Here is a 19,888-nt window from a genome sequence, read left to right on the forward strand (position 1 = left end):
TAGCATTTGAGTGGAATGTTACTTGGGCCCGGAAGACCAACTAGATCATGAGCTCCTCATAAGCATGGCTTTTTTTTTCTTCTTTTCTCAACCCCATGGCCCAGCATGGCCAGACCCAGAGTATGCCCACACCTAGTGTGTGCTCATTGACCCTTCCTAACCCCTACAGGGCGGGGGGAGGGGGGCAAGAACCTTCAGGCCATCCAACAGATTGGGAATGAGCATTGTTCTGGGTACCATGGGGACGGAAGCATGACACCCTAGCCCTTACCCTCGAGATGACGCTGGGTCTCTGGATGTGAGAACCAGGGAGGTCCCACAGCACAGGGCTATTCTGAGGGTGCCAGCCCAGCTCTGGGGCTCAGTGGAGTGAGAGAGGCCGCAACCTCCAGGACTGGCTTCCTGAGGCTGGTGACATTGGTAATGGACCTTAAGAACAGACAGGACCAAGGTGGGAGCCATTGGTTTTCCTTTAACTTGGGGGCAGCAAGAGTGGGTTGCTGTCAGCCCAGCGGAGCAGACAAAGCAATTGAAAGTCATCAGCCTGTGTTCCCACACGCACCATCAGCCACTCACTAAACTGCTTTTCGCCCAGACGCAGCTCTGCCATGGGTCAAGATGCTGCCGGGCGAGATAACAAGGGGACAAGGTGTGGGAGTGATGAGATTTGGCAGGGGCCGGGAGGAGGGGCGCCTGGGGAAGGAGAGAGCCTGCTAGCCTTGAAGGAAGGAGGAGGTGGGAGGGTGAGCCCTCAAGGCCCAAAGAGAGCCACCCGCCTTGTCTCCGAGTCTGACCGTCTACCCTCACCTTCACACCCTCCAATCTAGTTTCCCTCTCCCTCTGCCTTTGACCATCTATGAAACAGAAGCCCTTTGCTTGACTCTGCTGCGCCCTCTAGCCGCCACTCGGCCTCTCTGTTTATTACACCAATCTCCCGGCAGTAGCGCCTGTACTAACAGTCCCCAGGGCCCCCCTCAGCCACTGTATCTCACACTCCGACCTCCAGGGGCATCTGAAGATCCAAATGGGGGACCTTAGCCACATCTTCCTTATCCTGAGCCTCTCTCGGCACTGTTTGACCCTGTCAACCATCTCTTTCTCAGAACTTCCCCTTCGCCCGCCTCTGGGCACCTGGCTCTATACTGGTTTCCCATCTGCCTCTCTGACCACTGCCTTTCTTTCTTTTTTTTTTTTTTGCGGCACGCGGGCCTCTCACTGTTGTGGCCTCTCCCGTTGAGGAGCACAGGCTCCGGACGCGCAGGCTCAGCGGCCACGGCTCACGGGCCCAGCTGCTCCGCGGCATGTGGGATCTTCCCGGACCGGGGCACGAACCCGTGTACCCTGCATCGGCAGGCGGACTGTCAACCACTGCGCCACCAGGGAAGCCCAGCCACTGCCTTTCTATCTACATTTTCCTGTGCATCCTCACTGGAGCCATAGGTCTGCCCTAAAGGCCGGCTTGCCAGTGCCTTATCTATGTCACCACCTTTGTGCTGACAGCCCCTGTCTTCCCACTCGAGTCTCCATCCACCCCTCCCCTCCAGCTCTTGGAGGACATCGCCACGTGGACATTCTGCTGCTACATAAAACTCTATCATTTTATGAGGAATTTACCTAGAACTTTTCAGAACGTAGAGAGTTTTTAACTGGGACTCCCTCTTGAGAAAAAAGCAACTAATTGGCCACCTCATTCTATGAAGGATGACAGTCTCTTATTTGTCTCGCCCTGTTCCTTGTCCCTTAGCACCGGGCCAGGTACAGAGTGGGTGCAAACCTGTGTGTAGGGCAAACGCCTGCAGGGAGAAAAAGAGAGGCGTACCTCTCACTCCAGGCCAGCCACTCACCAGCCATGTGACCTTGAACAAGTTATTTAACTTCTCTGAGCCTGCTTCCTCACGTGTAACACAGGGTGTCTTCTTCTAAAGTTATTGTGAAGACTGAGTAATATAATTGTACAAACGTCTTAGCTCAGTGCCTGGCACAGGGAAAAATGTTCAACAAACTGTAGCTACTATTTTTTTAATAAACAGGGGAAGAGGGCTGTGACTTCCGTTCAGCAGCCTTTTGTGCCATTGCAGACTTCATTCACATCTTCTCAACCTCCCTCTTGCCAATATGAAGAGGTCTCGATGCCTGAAGCTCCTGGAGGATGTGGCTGTCCCATAAGAGAACCAGCAGAGCTAGGAATGACCTGCTTCTTCCCTTGTGTGGACGCTTTAAGTCACCAGTTCCCAGAAGTCTTAGGGTGCTCAGGGTGCAGCCTCACTCCCTGCAAGGACCCCTCCCCTGCCAGGTACATCCCCTAGGACAGCACCTGTCAACCCAGGGAAAGCAGCTGCCCTTCTGCTCAGCAGTGGGGGCTGAACAGGTGAAAGGCATCCCCCAGTGAGCCACCCCCAACCCCCTGGTCCCCATGGGACTTGGATAAAGAGTGTCTGGGAGACCAGAGGGCTGACAGGGTGGTATCAGTTTCCAGGATAGCAGAGAAACTTATGTGTATGGTTTCCAAGCCCACGGGCCCCCGGGGGAGGGAGGATGGTGGGAGAGGGGTGATAAACGAGGGAAGCAAGGAAGTGGTGACCCACCCCGAGGCCGGAACCCCTGGGTGCGATGCCCTGTGGACCTGAGGGTTTTGTTCTCAGCCTTGGCCTCAGGTCTGCCACCTTGTACATCTGGGCCCTTGGTTGTGAGACTCTCCTGGCAAGAGGATGGGTTGGCTTAGTGCTCCCGCTGGGCAAAAGCTCTAGGCACAGGCTCCTGGGGTGGGGGTGGGTGGAGGAGACGGTCCATGGTGCTGTCTTGGTGCAGGACAGGCGGCCAACATTTATTGAGAGGTTCCTATGTGCCAGACACCGTATTAACTCATTTAATCCTCACAGCAACACTCTGGGGTGGGTACTATTATCACTCCCATTTTATCGACGAGGAAACTGAGGCCCAGATATGTAACTTGACCAAGGTGACCCAGCTAGCTAGTAGCAGAGCCATGATTGGAACTCAGGGCATAACTGCTTCTCTGTTCCACGTTGCTTTCCTTCAGGGGCCTTAGCTCAGCAAGTTCTTATACACTCAATAGTGTGATTTTATTCTGAATGAAGATCTTTCGTGTGAGACTGAAGACATGAACCTTGCCTGCTTTTCTCTGCTGATTCTCTAGCATTTTGCACAAAGTAGGTGCTTGATATGAACTGGAATGAATGAGTGATCTGATCAGTCAATCAGTCTTTGAATGAGACCTGCCCTGCTTGGGGCACAGGGCTCACCTCCTAATCCCTGCCCAAGCCAGCATCCCAGTGAGTGCTCGTGTTGCCATGGTGACAGCAGGAATATCAGAGGCAGTGACTCACTTAGATGGCCTTGTCAGCTCCCTGGGTGTAACCCTTTCTGACTGTTGGTCTTGGCAGTTAGTCACTCGTACTTTGCAGGAGGCTGAGAGGTGAACTCTCCACACAGATGTGTGAAAAAGAATGTGTTTGTGTGTGTGTGTGTGTGTGTGTGCGCGCACGCGTGCGCGTGTGTGTGTGTTGGGGGGAGGGTCCTTGAGTTTGAATTTGTACCAGTTGAGGGGTATTTGCCTGCAGGTTGGTTGGAGAAGGTGCCTAGGCTGGGAGAGGGGTATTTTATGTGCTGGGGACAGACTCGGAGTTGGGGATGGGCAGTGTGGCCATGAGTAGGGCAAAGGTGCTGAGTACGGGACCCAACTGAGTTTGCCAGGGGTGATAACCTTATTTTCCCAACTGAAAATCACAGCACATCATTCGACAAGAGACTTCTGGTTTGTGAATGATTTATAGGAAAAAACTGGCAAAGATAAAAGTTGAATCACATGTAAACATTGATAGCTTCCTTTATTGGGAAGAATAAATTTATATGAAACTCTGGAATGATGGGATGCCGGACAGGGGCGCTGAGGAGGCGGGGCCCATGCCTGTGTGTGTGGTGGGGAAGAGGGTGTGAGAGGCAAGCGGCTGGAGGTCTTGCCTCAGGGCAGCCCTGCAGCTCAGCATTTAGGGGCTCCGAGGACCCAGCCCCTAAAGCACCCTGCGCTGTCCATGCTTCAGCCGCCTCAGCACTGATCACCCTGTCACGGGAATACCTGGTTGAGGGCTACATCCTCCACCGGAAGGTGTCCCAGGTACACTGTAGGAGCTCAATATTGTTTGCTGCGTGGATTAGCTAATGATGAGCGGATGAAAGCACATGTCCTCTTGTTTCCCCAGCAGCAGAATTCCTAGCTAAAAAAACTCCTATATATTCATGCATGTATATGCCTCCTTGCAACTCTTTCCTCCCCACTCACAAGGGCAGCTGTACAAAAGCCCGCAGGAGGGTACCTAGGCCGCGGGACACAGGCTTAGGCAAGGTGGAGGCTGGAGTGACGTCCCCTCCCTGGCCTGGCCCAGGTCAGAGTCTCCAAAACCCACACTCTGAGAGTGACGTGAGACCCGGCCGGGCTCTGCTGTCAGCAGCCGTGTCTCCCCTGCGTCAGACAACCTCTGCAGTGGGCTGGGAGTGGGCCACCTTGCCGGCCAGCACAGAGGGGCTGAGAACGGCCCCTGCCTCAGAGTCTAAAGTTAGAGAAGGACGTTGTCTCCCCTCTACTTTTGCCCTAGTTAATCCAAGAGAGGATATGAGCCTGTGTGCGGATCCCTTTAGAGCCGGGGAAGGGGCGGAGCAGGGAGATACAGCAGCTTCCATGGGCAATCCTGGTGTCCACCTTGTGTGTTGGAGGCTTGGATGTTAGTTCCCGCCTATGGAATCCGTGTCCATCCACCCCCTTCCCCAATCCCGCCTGTCTTCCAGGGTCCAGCTCAAACAACATTTATGAAGTGCTTATTTTGTGCCGGGAACTGTTCGAAGCCTGTACATATGTATATATTTTTTCTCATTCATTTAATTCTCATAACCCTATGAGATAGATCCATTATTATCCTCATTTCACAAATGAAGAGACCAGGATGCAAAGTGGTTAGATAAGTTGCCCAAGGTCACACAGCTAGACAGTGGTGTAAGGAATTAATGTCGCCTCCTCCATGAAGCTTTCCGTCTTCGAGCCTTCCTGTGTGTGAACAGTCTCTCCCTGCTGTGAACTGAGATGCTGATTCCTGTGGGTGTCAGAGCTCCCTTACGAGGCTGTAAGTGCTTCAGCGTCAGAAATCCTGGCAGAGTGACCTCTGCGTGCCCCACAGCGCCAAGCACAGGGCCTGGCCATAGGACAGCCCGTCCAGGGGACTGCTAAATATGTGAATGAATGGCAGTGAGCGAGCGAGTGTTTGAATGAACCAACACACTGGTTAATGGGGAGGAGAGGGGAGTGGAATTGAGGGTTTCCCAGTGAACTCACAGCCTGATGAGAAGGGCACAAGGGCAAGTATGGGGGCCCAGGTGGGCCGGAAGCAGCCATCCTTCAGAAACATGCTTGCCACTGTGTCCCCAGCATTGTCCAGGTACCTTGAGGAATGGTCGTGAAAGCCCCCCATCTTTTAGGCTGGGTGAAATGAGCACATTAACACAGAGGAAGCAACTGGGGAGCAAACAGAGCAGGAACTACTGCCTGTAGGGCCGGAGGGGTAAGTGAGAGAGCTTAGGACCATCTTCCCGGAGCAGGAGGAGGAGGGGCTGGCCCTGGGTGGGAGGAAGACAGGAGGCAGGAATGGATCTGGGGAACCTGCGGAAGCCACTGTGAGGGCCAGGTACCTGTGGGGCAGCATAAGACAAAGCTGGTGGGTGAGAGAGGGGTGGGGTGCATTAAAGCCAGTGCCATGTGTGCGTGATTTTTGCCAGTACTTTAAATACATATTTTAAATTTTAATAAATACTTAAATGCTTCTAAAATTGAATTTTGTTTTTAACTTATATTTATCATAAAAGGAAACTTTATATCACTGCCATATAGAAAAGTAGAGTAAAGTAGAATAGACTAGAAAGAACAGAATAGAATAGGAAATGACCGTAAAAATAAGCACAAGGGGAACAAAACAAGGCTACTGCCGTAGTCCACTGTGGCTGCCATAACAAAATACCACAGACTAGATGGGTTATACACAGTAGAAATTTATTTCTCACAGTTCTGGAGGCTAGAAGTCCGAGATCAGGGTGTCAGCACGGTCGGGTGACGGCCCTCCTCCTGGTTCAGGTGGCGCCTTTTTGGTAAATCTTCATATGGTGGAAGGGGCAAGGGAGCTCTGCGGGGTCTCTTTTATAAGAGAAGAATCCCGTTCAGGACGGGTTCACCCTCATGACCTAAGCCCAAAAGCCCCACCTGCTAATGCCATCACCTTTGGAGGTTAGGATTTCACCATATGAATTCTGGGGCGGCACAAATATTCAGACATAGCAGTCACTGAGTCCTCACTGGGTACTGCTCCCTTTGAAAGGCTCTGAGCCTGAAGCCTGCTCTCTCTCTGTTAAGAAGGAAAAGAAGCAAGTGTTAGACAGGCTGTTAAAGACATATAAGCACCAAACCAAGACTTTCTCCTTGACCCAGTCAGAGAGCCTTGAGGAAGACTGGATGGGCATAATGTCCTCATCCTGTGGTTCAGGGCCATCTGCTGCCTGGGCCGCGTGCTCCTTCGTGCCCCAGAGCTCTCTGCGCTACTCCTGGAGCCAGCGCTCATTTTGAGTCACTGATTAGTCCTTAATGTCCAGCGAGGAGCCGTGGCCCAGCCTCCTGTGCGCCTGCCCGGGGCCCCAGTCACACCCTGAATTCTCCCTCTTGCAGGAAATACCAACAGCATCTTTGCCCTGGATTACATCAGCGGGGCGCTGACCTTGAACGGCGTGCTGGACCGGGAGAACCCCCTGTACAGCCATGGCTTCATCCTGACTGTGAAGGTGAGAGTGGGCGGTGGGCACCTCCATCATGGGTAGAGGGGATGCCCACGCTGTGGTGCCAGCCTCCAGCGGTGCCCAGGCGGAGGGTCCAGGAGGCGGGTCACTTCTGTTCCCTTACCCTGCACTGATTCCCGGGGCTTGTGCCCAGGGCCCCCTTCAGGAAGGGCCAACGCTTTTCACATGTGGGCCTTGTCAGGGGCCCTCTGCTGGGCATTTCTCAGCCCTTATCAACAACTGTAGAGGATTGCAACTTTCATCCCCATTTCAGGGGTGAGGAGGCACAAGTGGGTGCACACCCCGTGGTCCTCTCTATTATCCCATGATTTCAAGTTCTAATATAGCCAACTCAGATTCTTAGGTTTACCTCATTTCTGGGGTTTTTCTCCCATTTCTAATTCTTGTGGCTTCCCTGGGGCTATTACCTGGTTAAGAAAGAGCAATGCAGCGGGCAGGGGGCAGAGCTGTGGTGGTCCCCACCCCGGAAAGTGTGATGGAGCCATAGCCCCCTGCCCCCTGCAGCCCCTCGCCACTCATGATTGGTTTTAATTAAAATCAGTAACTTGCTGAGGCATTCCCTGGGAAACCCGTTTAGGGTACAGATGCTGCCTGGGCCACAGGGGTCCTCCCCAGCCCCAGCCTTCGACTGAGAGGAGGGGGTGGTACAAAGACTGAGGAGAGGGCCTCTGGGAAGGAGGCCCTTCCATTGGTATGGGAAGGATGGTGCAGCCTGGCCCTTCGTTGCTCTCCTTGACCTTGAGAAGGCCTGTGACAGCGATGGATTGATTAGTCCTGACTCGCCCACTGGCTCTGTCCTCTCTACCCAGATGTGCACATGTGGACCAGCGGGGGAGGGCAAGCTAACACGGCCTTTCCCCCATCCGGAGCCAAGCCCGAGGCCCCCTCCCAGCCTCCCCTCCTGTCTCTGCTCCCTTCCTACGGAGGCAGGCAGCTCCGATGGAGAGAGCTGCTCCCTAGTCCCAGCACCAACTCACTGTGCAACCCTGAGTTCAGCTTTTCCATCTTTATATAAAATATAAGGATGAGTTCCCACACTTGGCTGTGAATGCAAATCCCCTGGGGAGCTGGTAAAAGATACCTAGTCCTGGGCCTCTTGCCCAGAGATTCTGGTTCAAAAGGTTGGGGTGGGACTGGGAATGGGTATTTTGCGGCCCAAGGACTCTGGCCCAGAGACTGGGTGCCCAGGTGTCTGAGTTCATCTATTTCTGAGTCCAACCCAGACCTTCACAGCGCCTAGCACCGTGTTCAGTCCATAGCAGATACTGAATTAATTCTTGATTATCCGCTAGCACAGATGTTCTTGGCCTCAGTTTCATCATTTGCCAAATGAATAAAGACTCTCCCTTTGCCCCTAGATGAACCCCTAAATCTATCTTGTCTTCCCCACCCCACCTCATCCCCTTGGTTCTAGAATCCCACTGCCTGAGTTTGGTACTTTGTCTGTGTGTCCTTGTACAAGTTACTTAACCTCTCTGAGCTTCAGTTTCCGCATTGGTAATGGAGCTCAGTAAAACGGGATGCTAATGATAGAATCTTCCACCTGGGATTATGGTGAGGATTAGATGGGATAATTCACATAAAGCGCAGTGCCCAGCATTGAGAAAGCCCTGGTAAGTGATGACTTTTATTGTGACTATGGCCACCTTCATCCCTGGGGTGTTTATTCCTCTATCTGCAGGGCACAGAGCTGAATGATGACCGCACCCCATCTGATGCCACAGTGACCACAACCTTCAACATCCTGGTGATTGACATCAATGACAATGCCCCAGAGTTCAACAGCTCCGAGTACAGCGTGGCCATCACTGAGCTGGCACAGGTCGGCTTTGCCCTCCCCCTCTTTATCCAGGTGGTGGACAAGGACGAGGTGAGTCCCAGAACGCATGGCCATCCAGCCCAGCACCCGGCCCGGGCTGTGCAACCCTGGAAGGGATGCCGGGGATCACTGGGCTTCCAGGTCCCCATCTATAAAATAGAAACAAACATTGCTGCAGCCTCCCCTGCTACGTTCTGAGGATAAATAAGGCTGCAAAAATTAGTAGTCTCTAAACTTTTGGACCAACCCCCCTACACCCTGTAAAAAACGTTTGAGCACACACCTCCAATATATACTTCTATATTTAGAGATGTATATACATGATCATCATACTAACCTAGTATGTACATTTTAAAACATACACACAAAAAATATAAAATTTAAAAGGTAGAGGCTCTTGTATCAATGGTGACTTTGGAAAAGGCTTATTGCTGCTTTTGGGGTAATACTGACCCTGCCTTTTCCTTGCAAGGAGTGTAAGTGCCTTCCAGAGGATCCCAGGCCATAAAGAGACTCCAGAGGGCCCAGGACACCTGCATCCCCTTGCCCAAGGGCCAGCCAATCTTAAGAGGGAGGGACATGGGCCACGAGTGGGAGAGAGCTTAAGAGGGACAGGAGGGAGGAGGCTCCGGCAGGGCTGCAGCTCCCGTGAGCCTAGCTATGCCCTGTGTCATTAGGCCAAGGACCGGGCCTGGATGGGGCAGCTTCCATCCCTTCAGGACCCTCTCAGCCTGCCTCCAGCCCGCCCCTCCCTTCGCCCTACCTCCCTTGCCCGTCAGCAGTCACAACCTTAATAGGATTTCTATTTATTACCGCTGCTTCCCTGGCCCACTCTGCTCAGGAATTCCATTAGGTTTTCCCGCCCGGGGTGTCCTCTGCGATTACTCCTCACACGTGACCGTACTGGCCTTGCTCCAGGCCCGGTTCCTCTTCACTTCCTGACCCCTCTCCTGTCTCCTGTCAGCTTCTCTCAACTGGACACAGTCCCCCCAAGGACTCAGGTTCACAAGGGCAAGTTGGCCTGTGTGTGTGTGTGTGTGTGTGTGTGTGTGTGTGTGTGTGTGTACGTGCACAGTCATGTTTCTGTTCATGTGTGTACACATATGTGCGTGCACACATGCCTCCATCTCCTGCCAAGTCTTTCCATACCTACCTGTCTGAGATAATTGAAGTATGTGCTGAGCATCTACTGTTTTTTTTTTAAATTTATTTTATTTTTATTTTTATTTTTGGCTGCGTTGGGTCTTTGTTGCTGCGTGAGGGCTTTCTCTAGTTGTGGCGAGCGGGGGCTAATCTTCGTTGTGGTGCGTGGGCTTCTCATTTCGGTGGCTTCTGTTGTTGTGGAGCACGGGCTCTAGGTGTGCAGGCTTCAGTAGTTGTGGCACGTGGGCTCAGTTGTGGCTCACGGGCTTTAGGCGCGTGGGCTTCAGTAGTTGTGGCACACGGGTTTAGTTGCTCCGCAGCATGTGGTATCTTCCTGGACCAGGGATCGAACCCGTGTCCCCTGCATTGGCAAGTGGATTCTTAACCACTGTGCCACCAGGGAAGTCTGCATCTACTGTTTACAAGCAGCTATATCTGGCCACTTCAGGGAGTCCAGGAAGTGGAATCCATGGTCCCTGCCCCATGGGGCCAAATGTGTTTATGCAAATGTAATATGTAATTTTGAAACATATACAATAATGTAGAAAGTTTAAAAGGTGGAGACAAACAAGTATAAAAACAGATTCTAACATTTTCTCACACCCCAGTGGATCATCTTGTATCCCCTGGGAGTGCAGGTCCCCCTTTGGAGACCGCTGTGTGAATGAGAACCTCAGAAGAAAATCCCATCCTAGGTTTCAGGCTGATAATAATGCCCAAGGGAAGAGACACACTGGAAGCAGCATGGGTCCAGGGTCCAGTGACTATAGGCAGTGAGGCTCCAGAGCTCAGCTGAGGAAGGGGAAAGTAGAGGCTGGGAGGATCGGGAAAGACTCTATGGTGAGAGGGGGACTAGGCCTGAGCCTTGGGGTATCAGATGGTGAAAGGGTCCTCAGGAGGGGTGGTGGGGGCCAGGCTGTGGCCCACAGGGAGGACCGGAGGGAGAAACCTGTAAGTAGATGGAGGGAACAGGCAGTAACCCGTGCAACTTATCAGGGATTGTGCAGTGGGCTGCTGGCAAGGTGGGCTGGGACATAAGCCTCGGGGGGCCTTGAATGCCAAGCCAAGAAATCAGCCGAGGCCTGTGTTCAAGGCCAGCCTTGCCGTTTATTAGCTCTGTGACCTTGGGTGAGTCACTGACCCTTTCTAAGCCTCACTGTGCTCATCTGTGTAAAACAGAAATAAAAAGACAACGTATAAGTCAGTTTCTATCGCAGGAGCAAGTTAACCCTGAAAGAGCAGTTTACTTCTCACTGGGACTACCTGTCCGGCAAGGGTGGGCAGGGAGGCCCTCCTCTGTGTGGTCACGCAGGTGCGCACTCTGCAGGATCGTGGTTGCTGCAGGAAGCAGGGGGCAGCTAAAGGCTTAAGCACCAGCTCTTCTACGCTTCAGCCCAGAAGTGTGGCTTCTACTCAGGGCCCATCAGCCAGAGCTAGTTAGGTGCCCCCACCTCACTGCCTGAAGGCTGGGGAATGTGGGGAAGCAGTTAAATAGTTGTCTCTGCCACAAAGGGTATCAACAAGGTGTGTGGAGAGGAGGAGGTCCGATGATACGTGTATAGGACTTAGCATGGTGCCTGCCACACACAGATGTTAACCAGATGGGTCCAGGGACATCACCACTGGCAGGGCCAGAGTTCCCAGGGCCCTGCCACTTGTTGAGGGATCTCAAGGTTACTCTGACCTCTTGGGTTTTACCTCAGGCTCCCTTTTGCGGGAAGCCTGTCTGAAGCATCTGCAGGAATGCTGAGGGGCGTCTGGATCCAGCCCGCCCTAGTGACCCCTCCCCCCTCAGACACAGCCATCAGCACGCCCACGCCCACTGTGAACAGGATGCCCAACACCACCAGGGACCACTCTGTTGCTTTCCCCTGGGATTTGGCCAGTGTCTCTGACGGTAGAGGACTGGCCTCCTTCCCACAGCGTCCCACTTCTCCAGGGCACAGTGAGGTGCAGAGAGAGGAGGAGAGGCAGCCCAGACTATCCCACCCTAAGGTCACCTGGACCATCTTCCTGTCTCCCCATAGGGCAGCACCCAGACCACCCCAGATGTGGTCCTGGGCTGGTTCCTAAATAAGAGAGAGAGAGAGAAATTGCTTTCTCAGTTGCCCTGTTCTTTTGCATCTCCCATCTCTTCTCCACTCTCCAAAACTCTGGAGGGCTTCAGATCTGGCCAGGGAAATGCTCCCAAAGCCTAGTCTTGGGTGCTGATGGCCAGGCCCCAGGTTCCCAAGGTGGAGTGTTCAGCCACATCGCCGACAGGAACAGAAGACAGCAGCCACAGGCACTTGCAGCGCTGCCCAGGTGTCCAATGTCTGGGAAGAATCAGAGACCCTCAAAGGGGAATCAAGAGCTGTTGGAAAAGATTTTTTTAAATTGTCATTCTTCCGACTTCTCTTTCTGAGGGGAGACTCCATCTGTTGGGATTTGTGTCTGGGTTGAAAGTGACTCTGGATTTGCTAGGCGTGGCAGGAAAATGTTTATGGAGCAGATTTGGAGGAGGGAAGGGCGCGTGAGGAGAGGTCAGATCCCTTTGTTGTAGATTCCCTAGAACATGCGATTCTCCCTTGCACCCATCATGAGTGTGATTTTGCAGTTATTAGTGTGGTGGTCTCAAGAGCATCTGTCTTCCCATTAGGCTGAATGACCCACAGGTAGGAGCAGGTCGGCTTTTGCTCACCAGTGTAACCCAGTGCCTCATACTCTGCCTGGCACTTGGGGGGCACGCAGAAGTTTATTTTGGTTGAGTTAAAAACATGATTAAATGATAAAAGAAGCAATGAGGTGGCCCAGGGCTTTAGCCAAACTGGATCATCAGTCAGTACCCTTATGCTGAAGCCTAAATCCGGCTGAGTTTGTGTAGGAAGGCGACCTCAAAGGTCCACTGTGGGGCAGTAGAGGGTGCTGATGGAAAACAGGAAGGGAAGGAGGAAGCAGTTTAACCTCTCAGTCAGCCCTTTGTGGCAGTCTTTCCTAATAAGGATGCTAATCTAATTCACAAAGCCTAGATAATGCCTGCCATCCCTTCCACATCCAAGATTCTACTCAGCCTCTCACTGAACCTCAGGCTCCGCCAGACCCTTCAAGACAACAAAGGTGCTTGAAAGAGGCCCTTTCTCTGTCCCAAGGACTGCATCCCTATTGTCAAGTCTCGCTGAGTAATTTCTTCCCCTTTGCTGGGCTATAGAAAACTTACAGAAGCCAGAGGAGAAAGGGACAGGGTGGGCTGAAACCAACAACCATCCATTTATACCGTGTGACAGCTGAGATGCAAATAGATGATTGTAATGCAAATCACACCAAAAGAATCTCAAGGCAAAGGCCCCAGGAGTCAGCCTTGGTATGGGAGCTCATCTCTGAGTTTCAAGTGAAAGGCCTCGGCAGCCTCATTCCCCCAGCTCGCCTGCTGGGCGTTCTCTTGTCTCCTCCTCGCGCTGTTCTCGGAAGCCACAGGGAGTAGCTACGCACTCACCCACTTGGATCCCTACCATATCCTTACCCACTCCCTTGCCCTCAACACGATCTTTGCATTTTCCCCAGTTTGGTCAACTTTTCCTCTCCTGATCTAGCCTGCAGCCCTCCTCAGTCCTACCTACAGCTGTGCCAGCCACAGGCTGTCGTGTTTTCCCATCTGCACTGATCGGGAGGGTTGGCAGTCTCTGTTCAGTTGTCCTAAAAAGCCACTCTTCTACTTAGTTGCGAGTGGATTATCTGCCTCCTGCCTCCGAAGGGCTGGGGGCCAGAGGCGGGGACTGTGGAAGCGCATCCGTGCCTCTGGCTGCTTTACAAATTCCAGCAAAGGGGATTGTTGTTAAATGCTGTTTCTGTACTATGCGCGACCCCGCCCAGTTGGCTGGGCTAAAAACGGACAGTTCCTCTCGCGTGCTCATCAGGGGAAACGCCATCCGTGTTATATCCTACCTTTATTCTCAGGAGTTGGGAGCATTTGATCCACTTTACTTCTGACCCACAGCTTCTCAGAACAGATTGGCTGCTGTCCTTGAGAATATGTTTGCAGACGAGAAGGGTCGGAGTGGAGAGTGGGGTGCCAGTATCCCCCCAGAGAGGCCTCGGCTGCCCGGTTCTGCCCTATTCTGGGAATTGCAGTCATTACAGAATGGCCTTCAGACCTCATTAATTTGCGGGCTGCCCGCTGCCCCCTGGCCTTTGTGAGGGACGGACGATATTGAAATGTACACAGGTGGGAGATGATGCATTCATTCACTCAACAAACGTTATGGTGCCAGGCCTGCCAGCCACGGGGAGGTGTTCTTCTGTGACTGTGAGCCCCAACGGGAGCCAGCTGATGTGTTCTGAGTCATCTTTCTTTAGAGGCCCCCTGATGGCTGCGTTAAAAATGGGCTGTCAGGGGCCATGGGTGGAAGCAGGGAAACACAGCAACGTCTCCCGCCCAGAAAACCCTCCCACCTCCCTTGACCACCTGTTCCAGCCGGCAGGTGCTTCCTAGCATCTGACTTGAGGCTCTCCTGCCCTATAGCCAATTTCCTCTTAAGGTGTTTGCAAGAAGCCAGGGAACGCCAGGCCCCTTACAATGAAACCAAAAAGTCCGCTAGAAACCGCCTTCAGAACGCTTCTCAGGACACTGAGTGGCTGCCTTCAGCCTTTGTGACTGAGGCTCTCCCGTGTTCACATCGACCCAGGGTTTTGAACTCTGACTATAGCACTCTGCTACCAGACCTGTCCGGAGCTCCCGGAGAAGATGGTGCTGGAGCGAGCAGGGAAGCCCAGTCCCACCCCTCAATCACAGAGGGATTCCAGGCAAGTCATGTCCCCACTCTGTGCCTCAGTGGCCACCACTGGGAAACCATGGGTTGGAGCAGTCAGCCTGAAGACTATAAATCCTAACACTCTTTTTGTCCAAAAGGACCTGGGTGGGAAGGGGGAGGGCACCGCCTGAAGCTTCCCTAACCCTAACGCTAACCAACCCCCGACATTGGCCCATCCTCCCCCGCCCTGAACTTGCTTCAGCCACTTCTGCTCCCCTCTTTGGGCAGAGGGACCTGGCACCGCTGTGGGCCTCATGCCCTGCCCCCAGCCTCTCCCTGCTTTTTTATTGGATACCACCTGGGGCAGCCTGGCCCTTCATGGGTTAGGAAGAAAGAGCCAGCTAGAGTGGTTACAAATAAGGGCTTTGAAGCCAGACTGCCTGGGTTCAAATCCTGGCGCTGCCACTTTTGTTCTGTGTAACCTTAGGGGACTCATTTATCCTCTCTGATCCAGTTTTATTATCTGCAAAATGGAGGCAGTAATAATGCTTAGCTCATAGAGCTATTATGAGGATTAAATGGGTCAATATGTGTATTTAGAACAGTGCCTGGCCCATAAAAAGCACTCTTTAAATCCTAACAATTCTTATTCCGAGCCCTGGAAGATATGTGTATTATTGTGTCCTTTCTAGGGAAAACGAAGTTGAGGTTCAGAGAGGTTAAGGGGCTTCCCCAAGGTCACACAGCCGGTGGGTCTCAGAGCTTGGCTTTAAACACTCCTGTGCCTCTTGCTCATCTCCCTACTTACAGCCATGACTCCCCATTCTTAGAGGTTTGGGCCCACCAAGCAGGTGGGTCTCCCTCCTCCAGCATGGCTGGTGGGAAGGCGAGGGGTAGGTGAGGCATTGGGGGCGGCTGCACCACAGAGGTGAGTGGGAACACATCTGGCAGGAGCTAATTCCTGTTTCAGGCAGGAGATGACACTATTCATTTGTTTGAGGGGCATTGGGAAAAAAACCAAACAAACGGAGTTACCCACCTCCCCAAGGAGAAAACATCACCAAACAGATAAGTAAAAGAAAGCAAATGACAGGGAGAAAAGGCCATATTCCAGAATATTGGTTTTATTTGTAGGGATGAGGGGGCAGTGAGAAGGGGAGGTTGCTCTCGTTCTCCTGTTAATCTTGGCTTTATTTTTATCCATCACCCTCATTTTCCATTCCACATGTGTTCCAGGCCTGTCAGGGAGCCCAGCCCGCAACCTTGTATTTATTTAAATTCATTTTCGCATTTGTTCCTGTTAGTCAGTCTGTCCAGCCTGCGGTTCCTCTGGCCCTCCTCCCCACACAGCCCTGCAAGGTTGTGGGGCGGGCCCCATGGGCCCCTCCCAGGCGTCCTTTTAGTCCAGGGGTTCTTAATCCAGGATGGGAGCCCACTGACTCGCCAAGGCATCCTTGACCCTGAATGGAGAAAAATCTGCATCTTTATTCTTGCTAACCTCTACCTGAACTTTCATACTCCCTTTAATTATGAAATAGAAACAAACCACAGCGGCCTTAGTAGTACCTGTGACTCTGAGCCCAAGAGAAATCTCAGATATTTTCATATCGCATTACAGGTGTCACAGGGATCTCAAAATATCACTTACACTCATCACTACTTGGAAATTACGGTGTATATTAGACCCGCTGCCGAATCGCATTGTTTTATGCATTAAGAAGCACATACTTTAACACCCTTTTTAAATGCTTTGATAACTGCATTTCAAGATAATTAATTGACATTGTGGTCCCGTGTGTTTTATTTTATGCAATTAAAATGTTATTCTCTTAAGGGGGTCTGTGGGGGTTACTAGACTGTAACTAGGGTCCATGGCATGAAAAAGAGGGAAGACTCCTCCTTAATCCCTGTCCTCACTAACTGACCCCCTTCAGCCGGACTCCCTCCTTGGGCTTTTGCCGTAAGGCTGACCTTCCAGTGGCTCTCAGAGTTGCCATCCTGAGCTGCACATCCATTTGGGGTGAGGCGGGGTGAGAACAGAGAGGCCACTTTCTCCATGTCAGACATTCAGCTGAGGGTCCATTTTCCGGCTCTGGACCCTCCAGGCCACTGTTCAACTGGGCCCCATAAATCCACCTACCAACATCTACTTTGCAGTAGAGGCACAGGAAATATACATCCCTGGCACCCTAGGGAGTGATCCCAGCTGCCCTACACTCTCCCTACCTGCTGATGTGACCCAACACATGGACCTCTGCTTTCCTATTTTCCAAAGCAATTTGAACTAGAAACCAAAGTCTAGAAGCAGTGACGAGAGATGAGGGAGAGAGGGGAGGGCAGGCTGCCAGCATCGGTGGAGGCAGATGTAGGTTTCTGCTCCCTGTGGATGTGTGATTATCCAATCATCCAGGCCCTTCTTTCCCCTCCATTAGGGAGATAACTGGGATCTGGCTGGAAATGACCCACCTCCCACTGAATCCCCCGCGGGGTACGAGGGAAGTAGATGGAACACCTCCAGCATCCTGTACCTCTCGCCCAGCTTGTGATTTCATCACTGAAGTAAAGCAGAGAGGAGGTAGAGGACGAGGGGTCTGGCCCAGGGAACTACCAAGGCACGGCACATTGCCTAGCCCCTCTCCCCCCAGCCGGGTGCCCATCCTGGCTACTCCTATTTCTGAAAGGTTTTCTGGTGGTTCTGTTGCCAAGCAGGGGTTAAGCGTCCACCCAACGCACAGTCAGCATAGCTGGGACCCACGGTGCCTGGGTGAGCACCACTCTGCACATTTGTTCCCCGCCTCTGCCCTGGCTGTGGGCAGGGGTCTGTCTGCGAGACCTCTGCCGTGTCACAGCTTCAATACATATTTCTAGGGTTCCTCCCTCAAGATTTAGGCTCACCAGGAAAATATCTTTTGACTTCAAAGCAAAGCCGCTCTGGAAGGAAAGCCAGGGGGAGCAGGGCAGCCCCATCGGTGCTTTTTCCCATTAATTTCTCCCCAGTTGCCTTGGCTGAGGATTTTTCTGTGCGTGGCTGCATCCCGTGGTGTGATTCCTCCCAGCATGCTAAGCTCCAGCCTCCCTGAGGAGCAGAGGGTGTCCTCGACATGATTCAGACACCTCCCAATTTAGTCTCACCATAAGTCTACTTAGCATGCTTCTTACGCCAGGCCCCGTAGCCCTGGTGGGGGTGTGAAGCAGGCAGGGCCTGTTTGGCAGCTGTAGTGCCAGCACCCATACCTCACCCCTCCCCACCCAAGTACCCATGGCTCTAGAGTCCCCTCCAGCGGCTGGAGGTCGTCTCCCATATTGGATCTGGGGGACTGCTCTCCTTTTATCCAGCTCCCTTCCCCACGCCCACCACCTCCCATTGGCACGGATGGGAAGTACCCGGAATCATTTTATCCCCCTAAAAGCAGCGTCTGGTCTTCCTGGAGACCCCCACCCGGATCATAAACAGAACTAACAAACTTCATGCTCTCTCCGTCGCCTCTTGGCTGGGTCATGCCCACTCTGGTGCCCCTTCACCATGGGCCCTGGTGAGCCCAGCCTCACCCTAGAACGTGGTTTCTAACTCCCACACTCCCCCACCTGCCGCATTTGCCACCCGCTGTCACGGCCCCAACAGCAACTGGTGGTGTGTCTTGTTCATCCCCGTCTTGAAGGGTAGGGATAAGCAGAGCTCAGCTAGGAGCTGTGCCTGTGTATCCCACCCCGTCACCGTGACCATGGGCTGTGAAACATCCTCATCAGAAAGGCACAGGGAGTGCAGAGCCCTGCGGAGCAGCCTTGGGGAGGGCCGGCCACCGAGGAGGCCGGGGAGCATCCTCCCCTGCTTTCCTGGGCTCCTGCTGCCTCTGTCCCCTGAGCGGGGAGAATGGTGCAGGGATGGGCCGGGAGGCAGGTAGGAGGCTTTCGATGCAAGGCAAGGTTTCATGGCTGTGTTGTCTTTCTGTCCATGAAGGCCTAGGGCAGACGTTTCCTCCTTCCTCTCCAGACCTTAGCTTCTCCATTGAATTTGAAAAAGGAATTGGGAGTGAGAGAAGTTTTCGAGATCAGTGTTGTCATATGTTTACATCCCAAGTTGGAAGGATGTTTCGGTGCAGAGAAGAGTGTATTTCCCTCCCCTCTGTCCTGACAAGGGCCCTGAGCCTAGTGTCAACAGGCAGCAGGTACCTCTGCTCTTCTCACTTGAGCACAACGAATTTAGCGAGGAACCTTCCACGTGAGGTCACAGAGCAGGGCCAGCGATACGCAACGAGCAGCTAGTGAAGCACGCAGGGGAGCGGGCCGGGTGCCAGAGGAAAGAGATGCCCTAGAGGGACTCTTGCATTGAGTGGGAGGCGGGAATCAGTCGTTCGTTCATTTATTCAGCAGGTATTTGTTGAGCACCTACTGCGTGCCGCATGCTCTTCTAGGCACTGTTCGTAAGTGAACACACAGGCGAGGTCCAGCCCTCAGGCAGTGTATGTGCCAGCAGTGGAAGGCTAAAGAAACAAATCGATGTATATTATGTCAAGTGGTGATGAGAGCCATGGAGAAAATATAAAGCAGAGTGAGGGGCCTAAGGGAGTGCTTGGGAGGGGAAGGGGTTAGAGGAAGTCTCTCCAATAAGATGACGTTTGAGGAGAGACCTCAGTGAAGTGGCGGGTGAGCTGTGTGGCTACTTGGAGGAAGAGCATTCCAGGCAGAGGGAGCAGCCGGCCTGGTGGCTCTGAGGCGGGAGTGTGCCTGCACGTCGAGGAAGCCACGAGAAGGCCCGTGGGCCGGGGGAGGGCAGACAGGCCTGGCTGTTCCTGAGGCTCTGCTTTCGGAGGCAGGAAGATGATAGTGGGCCGGGAACAAGGCACTTGATCGGACCAAAGTTTCAAAAGGACAGTCTCCGGAAACAACCCAAACGCCCACCACCTGATGAGCAGATAAACAACTGTGCTATCTCCGTACAGCGGAATATTATTCAACTGTTACAGTAATGAAGTTCTGATCCGTGGTGCAACACAGATGAACCTAGAAAGCAGGGTGCTAGGTGAAAGAAGCCAGACACAAAAAGCCACATAGTGGGTGATTCCATTTACATGAAATGTCCCGAACAGGCAGATCCATAGAGACGGAAGGCACATTGGTGGTCGCAGGGGCTGGAGGGAACGGGAATGAGGAGGGACTGCTCGTGGTACAGGATTTCCTTTGGGGATGATAAAACTGTTTTAGAACTAGATACAGGTGGTGGTTGTACAACATGGTGAATACACTCAAAACCACTGAATCGTACACATTAAGATGGCTAAAATGGGCTTCCCTGGTGGCCCAGTGGTTGAGAGTCCGCTTGCCGTTGCAGGGGACACGGGTTCGTGCCCCG

General features: G+C 52.9%; 1 protein-coding gene across 2 annotated transcripts in view; it reads left to right on the forward strand.

The window, feature by feature from the left end:
• CDH23 (cadherin related 23) overlaps positions 1 to 19,888 on the forward strand; it is a 394,909-nt gene that overhangs the window by 163,776 nt on the left and 211,245 nt on the right. For both annotated transcript variants that reach the window (XM_089897635.1, XM_089897636.1), the window contains exons 9-10: positions 6,722 to 6,834; positions 8,531 to 8,719. In XM_089897635.1, coding sequence (XP_089753761.1) covers positions 6,722 to 6,834; positions 8,531 to 8,719 — 302 coding nt within the window. The remainder of the gene's footprint in view (positions 1 to 6,721; positions 6,835 to 8,530; positions 8,720 to 19,888) is intronic.

This window comes from Delphinapterus leucas, chromosome 16, assembly GCF_059928025.1.
Source record: "Delphinapterus leucas isolate spDelLeu-1000000601 "Yukka" chromosome 16, BTC_Dleu_Yukka2, whole genome shotgun sequence".
Lineage (NCBI taxonomy): Eukaryota > Metazoa > Chordata > Mammalia > Artiodactyla > Monodontidae > Delphinapterus > Delphinapterus leucas.